Below are 9,690 nucleotides of genomic sequence, written 5' to 3'. Positions count from 1 at the left end.
CAAAATCATACTGAAAGCTCATTTTTTGAGATATCAACCTCAATTTTGGAACACAACTTATTTAGATTTATGGCTTTGATTTTCTAGCCGTTTTAGAGTTCAACTTGTTTCATAAAATATATATTTTATATAAAATAATATTCATAAATAATTTTCATAAACTTAAACCTATGTAACTTTTTTTTGGATTTACTTATAAAAAATTTTTTACTTCAGCAATAATCTGCCAAGGGCTTTAAAATGGTACCAAAGTTAAGTCTGTGCTCCCAAGCTTCAACTTTTTATGACCGTTTTTTTACATGGACATTTTTGTCCTCTTTGGACCTATGAGTAACTTTTTTAAATTGATGCACAAGGGTTAAATGCTTAAATGTATTCTCACTGAATAAAAAATAAAGTATTTTAATTGATCCCCAAAAAGTAATGTGTGTGCTGTCTTTTTGTCCAGTAATCATAGTATAAAAGCAACTATCTTTAATGAAATGGCAGCTGTCATGATAAGAGTTGTAACACCTGAACCTAATAATTGAGTATTACATGTTCCCATGACAACTGATTGTCAGGAAACAATTGGTAAATGCCAGTTGCTGGCACTATAAAGAGTCCCTTCAGGCAACCCTAATATGTGTTGGAGGTCAAGTATGTTATTTATGAATTTTTACTGGTGTTGTTGAAGTGGTAGTTGTATTTTTGTTTGGCCATGGAGGGTACCACTAGCCGACTCTTAAGGTATGATGATAAATTGTAGTATTTGGCATTTGTTAACTAGTGGCACTCATCTAATATGTTGTTTGTGGTTTTTTTTTTTTTTTTTTCATCTACAGTTTTTCTTTGGCACTTCTCAGTCTTTGTGTCTGTGACCATTTGGGAAGTGGTAAGGTTTATCCAGGCAAGTTCTATAATTCATGTTTGCTATAGCATGTGTGTTTGATTCTTTCTTTTCCCTCTTCTATTCTCTTCTAGTTGGTGGCTTTGTCAGGAGTGGTTATCCTGTATACAATGAGGCTGGTTTCCCCATGCAGGATGTGAAGCCACGAAGTTCCTACAGCTGGTATGGCGCTGATGTATCAATGCCCATCAGTCCTCAGAGATCAAGGAGTAACACTTACAGTGCTGCACAAGTTAAGGGTGTGTATAGCAGTATAAGCTATAGTCCTCAAAATGGCTCTTCTGGTTTTGGACCAGTGACTACTGTATATAAGCCTGGTTCTAACTCTGATGCTAGTAGTCAACTTCAAGGATCTCTGATATCTTCAGCTGGTAGTGGCAGTCTTATTTCTGGTTCTGTGACCACTGCAATGGATACAAGTATGCGCATTGAGTCTCTACCTGAGCCAACACAGCTCAACTATGAAACTGTAGTACAGTCTAGTAATGAGTCTGTGGTGTCTAGTAGCCAGCAAATAGTGCAGAACAGCTCCCAGTCCAGTGGCCAAATAGTGGAAGTCAGCTACCAGTCTGCAGTGCAGCCCATTGTCAAGCCTCAGAGAAATAGACATCAAGTTGTTTCCAAGTTATTTTCCAGTAACCGGCCAGTCCAGATTTCAAGTTCTACGTTTTTGGTAAAGCCTTTGCAGCAGAGAAATGAGTCTTCACAACCCAGCTATCAGTTAGGGCAAGCCAGCTTTGGATATGGACTTGTGCCATTACTGAGTGGCCAGCAACTAGTGCAGTCACACTATGGTTCCACAGTTCAGCCTAGTGGTGTGCAGCTAGCACAGGCAAGATACCAACTTGTGGCCCGGCCCAGCCTCCAACAATCATCTCAAGCCAGCAGCCAGAACTCTGAACAAGCTGTCTTGCAATCTGTGGACCAGTCCAGTGGCCTGCAATCAGCCCAAGCCAGCTCTCAGTCTGTGGACCAGTCTGGCATCCAACAACCTGCCCAAGCCAGCTCTCAGTCTGTGGACCAGTCTGGCATCCAACAACCAGCCCAAGCCAGCTCTCAGTCTGTGGAACTATCAGGTAGCCTGCTGTCAGCCCAAGCCAGCTCACAGTCTGTGGACCAGTCTGGCATCCAACAACCAGCCCAAGCCAGCTCTCAGTCTGTGGAACTATCAGGTAGCCTGCTGTCAGCCCAAGCCAGCTCACAGTCTGTGGACCAGTCTGGCATCCAACAACCTGCCCAAGCTAGCTCTCAGTCTGGCCTGCCGTCAGCACAAGCCAGCTACCAGTTTGTGCCCCAGCTTGGTTTCCAAAAACCAACACAAACTGGCTCCCAAACAGTGAACTGGCCCAGTGGCCTGCAGTCAGCACAAGCCCGCTACCAGTCTGTGTTCTGGCCCAGTAGCCTGCAATCAGCACAAGCCCGTTACGAGCCCAGTGGCCTGCAGTCAGCACAATCCCGTTACCAGTCTGTGTTCCGGCCCAGCGGTCTGCAGGCAGCACAAGCCAGATACCAGTCTCTGTCCTTGCCCAGCAGTCTGCAGTCAGCCCAAGCCCGTTATCAGTCTGTGGACCAGCCCAGTGGCCTGCAGTCAGCACAAACCCACTACCAGTCTGTGTTCCGGCCCAACGGTCTGCAGTCAGCACAAGACCGTTACCAGTCTGAGTCCCAGCCTAGTGGCCTGCAATCAGCCCAAGCCAGCTTGCAGTCTGTGGAACCATCAGGTAGCCTGCTGTCAGCCCAAGCGAGCTCACAGTCTGTGGACCAGTCTGGCATCCAACAACCATCCCAAGCCAGCTCTCAGTCTGTGGAACCATCAGGTAGTCTGCTGTCAGCCCAAGCCAGCTCACAGTCTGTGGACCAGTCTGGCATCCAACAACCTGCCCAAGCCAGCTCACAGTCTGTGGAACCATCAGGTAGCCTGCTGTCAGCCCAAGCCAGCTCTCAGTCTGTGGAACCATCAGGTAGTCTGCTGTCAGCCCAAGCCAGCTCACAGTCTGTGGACCAGTCTGGCATCCAACAACCTGCCCAAGCCAGCTCACAGTCTGTGGACCAGTCTGGCATCCAACAACCTGCCCAAGCCAGCTCACAGTCTGTGGAACCATCGGGTAGCCTGCTGTCAGCCCAAGCCAGCTCACAGTCTGTGGACCAGTCTGGCATCCAACAACCTGCCCAAGCCAGCTCACAGTCTGTGGAACCATCAGGTAGCCTGCTGTCAGCCCAAGCCAGCTCTCAGTCTGTGGAACCATCAGGTAGTCTGCTGTCAGCCCAAGCCAGCTCACAGTCTGTGGACCAGTCTGGCATCCAACAACCTGCCCAAGCCAGCTCACAGTCTGTGGACCAGTCTGGCATCCAACAACCTGCCCAAGCCAGCTCACAGTCTGTGGAACCATCGGGTAGCCTGCTGTCAGCCCAAGCCAGCTCACAGTCTGTGGACCAGTCTGGCATCCAACAACCTGCCCAAGTCAGCTCACAGTCTGGCCTGCCGTCAGCACAAGCCAGCTACCAGTTTGTGCCCCAGCTTGGTTTCCAAAAACCTACACAAACTGGCTCCCAATCAGTGAACTGGCCCAGTGGCCTGCAGTTAGCACAAGCTAGATACCAGTCTGTGTCCCAGCCAAATGGCCTGCAGTCAGAACAAGCCCGTTACCAGTCTGTGTTCCGGCCCAGTGGACTGCAGTCAGCACAATCCCATTACCAGTCTGTGGACCAGCCCAGTGGCCTGCAGTCAGCCCAAGCCCCTTACCAGTCCCTGTCCCAACCCAGTGGCCTGCAGTCAGCACAAGCCCGTTACCCATCTGTGTCCCAGCCCAGTGTCCTGCCGTCAGCGCAAACTAGCTCTCAGTCTGTGTCCCAGCTCAGTGGCCTGCAGTCAGCACAATCCCATTACCAGTCTGTGTCCCAGCCTAGCAGTCTGCAGTCAGCACAAGCCAACTACCAGTCTGTGTTCCGGCCCAGCGGTCTGCAGTTAGCCCAACCCCGCTACCAGTCTGTGGACCAGCCCAGTGGCCTGCAGTCAGAACTATCCCGTTTCCAGTCTGTGGACCAGCCCAGTGGCCTGCAGTTAGCCCAAGCCCGCTACCAGTCTGTGTCCCAGCTCAGTGGCCTGCAGTCAGCACAATCCCATTACCAGTCTGTGTCCCAGCCTAGCAGTCTGCAGTCAGCACAAGCCAACTACCAGTCTGTGTTCCGGCCCAGCGGTCTGCAGTTAGCCCAACCCCGCTACCAGTCTGTGGACCAGCCCAGTGGCCTGCAGTCAGAACTATCCCGTTTCCAGTCTGTGGACCAGCCCAGTGGCCTGCAGTTAGCCCAAGCCCGCTACCAGTCTGTGGACCAGCCCAGTGGCCTGCAGTCAGCACAAGCCCGCTACCAGTCTGTTTTCCGGCCCAGCGGTCAGCAATCAGCACAAACCAGCTCTCAGTCTGTGGACCAGTCCAGTGGACTGCAATCAGCACAAACCAGCTCTCAGTCTGTGTCCCAGCCCAGTGGCCTGCAGTTAGCACAAGCCTATTACCAGTCTGTGTCCCAGCCTAGCAGTCTGCAGTCAGCACAAGGCCGTTACCAATCTGTGTCCCAGCCAAGTGGCCTGCAGTCAGCACAAGCCCGCTACCAGTCTGTGTTCCGGCCCAGCGGTCTGCAGTTAGCCCAACCCCGCTACCAGTCTGTGGACCAGCCCAGTGGCCTGCAGTTAGCCCAAGCCCGCTACCAGTCTGTGGACCAGCCCAGTGGCCTGCAGTCAGCACAAGCCCGCTACCAGTCTGTTTTCCGGCCCAGCGGTCAGCAATCAGCACAAACCAGCTCTCAGTCTGTGGACCAGCTCAGTGTCCTGCAGTCAGAACTATCCCGTTACCAGTCTGTGTCCCAGCCCAGTGGCCTGCAGTCAGCACAAGCCCGTTACCAGTCTGTGGACCAGCCCAGTGTCTTGCTGTCAGCGCAAACTAGCTCTCAGTCTGTGTCCCAGCTCAGTGGCCTGCAGTCAGCACAATCCCGTTACCAGTCTGTGGTGCAGTCCGGTGGACTGCAGTCAGCGCAAACCAGCTCTCAGTCTGTGTCCCAGCCAAGTGGCCTGCAGTCAGCACAAGCCCGTTACCAGTCTGTGTCCCAGCCCAGTGTCTCGCTGTCAGCGCAAACTAGCTCTCAGTCTGTGTCCCAGCTCAGTGGCCTGCAGTCAGCACAATCCCGTTACCAGTCTGTGGTGCAGTCCGGTGGACTGCAGTCAGCGCAAACCAGCTCTCAGTCTGTGGACCAGCCCAGTGGCCTGCAGTTAGCCCAAGCCCGCTACCAGTCTGTGGACCAGCCCAGTGGCCTGCAGTCAGCACAAGCCCGCTACCAGTCTGTTTTCCGGCCCAGCGGTCAGCAATCAGCACAAACCAGCTCTCGGTCTGTGGACCAGCTCAGTGGCCTGCAGTCAGAACTATCCCGTTACCAGTCTGTGTCCCAGCCCAGTGACCTGCAGTCAGCACAAGCCCGTTACCAGTCTGTGTCCCAGCCCAGTGGCCTGCAGTCAGCACAAGCCCGTTACCAGTCTGTGTCCCAGCCCAGTGGCCTGCAGTCAGCACAAGCCCGTTACCAGTCTGTGGACCAGCCCAGTGGCCTGCAGTCAGCAAAAGCCCGTTACCAATCTGTGTCCCAGCCAAGTGGCCTGCAGTCAGCACAAGCCCGCTACCAGTCTGTGTTCCGGCCCAGCGGTCAGCAATCAACACAAACCAGCTCTCAGTCTGTGGACCAGCCCAGTGGACTGCAATCAGCACAAGCCCGTTACCAGTCTGTGTCCCAGCCCAGTGTCTTGCTGTCAGCGCAAACTAGCTCTCAGTCTGTGTCCCAGCTCAGTGGCCTGCAGTCAGCACAATCCCGTTACCAGTCTGTGGTGCAGTCTGGTGGACTGCAGTCAGCGCAAACCAGCTCTCAGTCTGTGTCCCAGCCCAGTGGCCTGCAGTTAGCACAAGGCCGTTACCAATCTGTGTCCCAGCCAAGTGGCCTGCAGTCAGCACAAGCTCGCTACCAGTCTGTGTTCCGGCCCAGCGGTCTGCAGTTAGCCCAACCCCGCTACCAGTCTGTGGACCAGCCCAGTGGCCTGCAGTCAGAACTATCCCGTTTCCAGTCTGTGGACCAGCCCAGTGGCCTGCAGTTAGCCCAAGCCCGCTACCAGTCTGTGGACCAGCCCAGTGGCCTGCAGTCAGCACAAGCCCGCTACCAGTCTGTTTTCCGGCCCAGCGGTCAGCAATCAGCACAAACCAGCTCTCGGTCTGTGGTCCAGCTCAGTGGCCTGCAGTCAGAACTATCCCGTTACCAGTCTGTGTCCCAGCCCAGTGGCCTGCAGTCAGCACAAGCCCGTTACCAGTCTGTGGACCAGCCCAGTGGCCTGCAGTTAGCACAAGCCCGTTACCGATCTGTGTCCCAGCCAAGTGGCCTGCAGTCAGCACAAGCCCGCTACCAGTCTGTGTTCCGGCCCAGCGGTCTGCAGTTAGCCCAAGCCCGCTACCAGTCTGTGGAGCAGCCCAGTGGACTGCAGTCAGCGCAAACCAGTTACCAGTCTGTGTCCCGGCAATCTAGATTCCAGGTCTTTCCTAAGCCAGAGCAGTCAAGTTACATGTCTCTTTCCAGTCTTGGTTCCAAACCTTTGGCGCAACCTGGTAAAATACCACTTCAAGCTATGAGTTTGCAGTCTGTCCAGCCTGGCTTTCAAGATTCAGCACCTCTGCACTCTCCGACTACTCAGACATCTCCAGGCATATTGAGGTTGTTGCATCAAGTGAAGTCATAGCTGCATACTTTGCCTTGTTTTCTTCATTTAGTGTTTGCTTTGTTTTGGAAAAAATAAACAAACTTGTTACCTCAGGTGTCTACTGGGAGTCTCAGTATTGTTTACACTGCATTAGCATGACCTCATCTTTGTTGAAACAAAACTCATTTAAAAAAACTCAGACTTTAAAACCAGAATCAGAAGTGCTAAAATGCAAACCCATTTCCAGGGTTTGGACTACAAAAATATTTCATGCTTTCATCACTCTATAGCATGTAAAGGTCACCCAGAAATGATAATGTTGTCTTCACTTACCCCCAAGATGTTCCAAACCTGTATGAGTTGGATGAAATGTTGGCTCAGGAAGGGTTAATGACTCTGAAGCTTTGGGGTGTTGATGGACTCAATCTACTCCATCTGTTTTAATCATTCTGAGTCTGATCCAGACATAGTCTATGACAAATGTAATTTTCTCTTTTTTTTTTAAATGTTACACCCAGTTTTATTAAGTATATACAGTGAGGAAAATAAGTATTTGAACACCCTGCTATTTTGCAAGTTCTCCCACTTGGGAAATCATGGAGGGGTCTGAAATTGTCATCATAGGTGCATGTCTACTGTGAGAGACATAATCAAAAAATAAAATTCAGAAATCACAATATATGATTTTTTAACTATTTATTTGTATGATACAGCTGCAAATAAGTATTTGAACACCTGTCTATCAGCTAGAATTCTGACCCTCAAAGACCTGTTAGTCTGCCTTTAAAATGTCCACTTCCACTCCATTTATTATCCTAAATTAGATGCACCTGTTTGAGGTCGTTAGCTGCATAAAGACACCTGTCCACCCCATACAATCAGTAAGAATCCAACTACTACATGGCCAAGACCAAAGAGCTGTCCAAAGACACTAGAGACAAAATTGTACACCTCCACAAGGCTGGAAAGGGCTACGGGGAAATTGCCAAGGAGCTTGGTGAAAAAAGGTCCACTGTTGGACCAATCATTAGAAAATGGAAGAAGCTAAACATGACTGTCAATCTCCCTCGGACTGGGGCTCCATGCAAGATCTCACCTCATGGGGTCTCAATGATCCTAAGAAAGGTGAGAAATCAGCCCAGAACTACACGGGAGGAGCTGGTCAATGACCTGAAAAGAGCTGGGACCACCGTTTCCAAGGTTACTGTTGGTAATACACTTAGACGTCATGGTTTGAAATCATGCATGGCACGGAAGGTTCCCCTGCTTAAACCAGCACGTCAAGGCCCGTCTTAAGTTTGCCAATGACCATTTGGATGATCCAGAGGAGTCATGGGAGAAAGTCATGTGGTCAGATGAGACCAAAATAGGACTTTTTGGTCATAATTCCACTAAACGTGTTTGGAGGAAGAAGAATGATGAGTACCATCCCAAGAACACCATCCCTACTGTGAAGCATGGGGGTGGTAGCATCATGCTTTTGGGATGTTTTTCTGCACATGGGACAGGGCGACTGCACTGTATTAAGGAGAGGATGACCGGGGCAATGTATTGCGAGATTTTGGGGAACAACCTCCTTCCCTCAGTTAGAGCATTGAAGATGGGTCGAGGGCGGCTGGGTCTTCCAACATGACAATGACCCGAAGCACACAGCCAGGGTAACCAAGGAGTGGCTCTGTAAGAAGCATATCAAGGTTCTGGCGTGGCCTAGCCAGTCTCCAGACCTAAACCCAATAGAGAATCTTTGGAGGGAGCTCAAACTCTGTGTTTCTCAGCGACAGCCCAGAAACCTGACTGATCTAGAGAAGATCTGTGTGGAGGAGTAGGCCAAAATCCCTCCTGCAGTGTGTGCAAACCTGGTGAAAAACTACAGGAAACGTTTGACCTCTGTAATTGCAAACAAAGGCTACTGTACCAAATATTAACATTGATTTTCTCAGGTGTTCAAATACTTATTTGCAGCTGTATCATACAAATAAATAGTTAAAAAATCATACATTGTGATTTCTGGATTTTTTTTTAGATTATGTCTCTCACAGTGGACATGCACCTACGATGACAATTTCAGACCCCTCTATGAAAGGGGAGAACTTGCAAAATAGCAGGGTGTTCAAATACTTATTTTCCTCACTGTATTTTATATAAAATAATGTTCATACATATTCATAATCTTAAACCTTTAACTTTTGCTTTTTACTTTGGCCAAGATTCTTCAAAATGAGACACAGCACAATCAGGTGCTTCTCAATATCCCTCCTCGTCTCCTCTCTCCTCCGTCCTCCATCCTATGACCCGGACACCGATCGAGCTCAGCCATCTTGAAGGACATCTCAATTCTCTAATTGCACCGCGAGGAGTCGAGGATCGAGGAGTGAGGAGGCTTCCTGAGGAGTCATGAGCGAGGATACACAGGTACATCCTATGCGGAAGAGTTTTATCGACTAAAACGTGACGCACGTATCAATTCTCCTCCCCCTTCACATCGGTCACAATAATTTTGATTTATACTTTAATTTTGCAGTTTATATAAACCATACACCTCACATATTTCAACAGGGTATCTTTCTTTATTATTATTTATTATGAATTTCTTAAATAAACAAATTTCAACAACATGAGGGCAGATCCTCTGAGCGCTGCTGATGACGCGATGAAGTGACGCTCGAGTGATCAAGGATTCCAATGTATACAAAAAGCTTTCATTCGATCCCTCCGTCCTCGCGTCTTTTCCTTGCAGCCTTCCCTCGCATCCTACAGGGGGCGGAGCTGAGACGCGAGGAAAGGAAGCGAGGAGAGGAAACGAGGATGCACAAATAAGAATTGAGAAGCACCCAATATTTACTGCTGGAAACATATTTCCGGTTAATTTGTGTCGATTGCAAGTGACGTCACAGGCAGAGGAAGCGCTGGTGTCTGAGCTTGCAGGGCTGCGTTCCAGTCCAAAATTGTCATGCCCTTCACTTGCTAACTTCCCTTCGTCTCGTTCACTCGGATGTACGTCATTGCGAGTGCCCACTACTGGCGGAAACTGCAATGGGCTGAATTGGAACGTCCTAAGCCCTTGATCACTTAATTGGAA

At 49.9% G+C, this 9,690-nt stretch overlaps 1 protein-coding gene across 2 annotated transcripts; it reads left to right on the top strand.

Annotated features, from left to right (window-relative positions):
- Nucleotides 1-623: 623 nt before the first annotated feature.
- LOC308697756 (uncharacterized protein) lies at nucleotides 624-6,754 on the top strand. 2 transcript variants are annotated; one of them, XM_081377281.1, is made up of 4 exons: nucleotides 624-729; nucleotides 825-874; nucleotides 964-3,221; nucleotides 3,267-6,754. In XM_081377281.1, the coding sequence occupies exons 1-4, from the start codon at nucleotides 701-703 to the stop codon at nucleotides 6,648-6,650; spliced, it is 5,721 nt and encodes a 1,906-aa protein (XP_081233407.1). In that variant the 5' UTR covers nucleotides 624-700; the 3' UTR covers nucleotides 6,651-6,754. The 2 variants fall into 2 exon arrangements, with proteins under 2 accessions (XP_081233407.1, XP_081233406.1); XM_081377280.1 differs by having other exon boundaries at nucleotides 964-6,754.
- Nucleotides 6,755-9,690: the final 2,936 nt, after the last annotated feature.

Source organism: Scardinius erythrophthalmus (genome assembly GCF_964197995.2).
Source record: "Scardinius erythrophthalmus genome assembly, chromosome: 10".
Taxonomy (NCBI): domain Eukaryota; kingdom Metazoa; phylum Chordata; class Actinopteri; order Cypriniformes; family Leuciscidae; genus Scardinius; species Scardinius erythrophthalmus.
The sequence above is the reverse complement of the archived record's forward strand: the minus strand, read 5'-3'. Positions and strand labels throughout refer to the sequence as shown.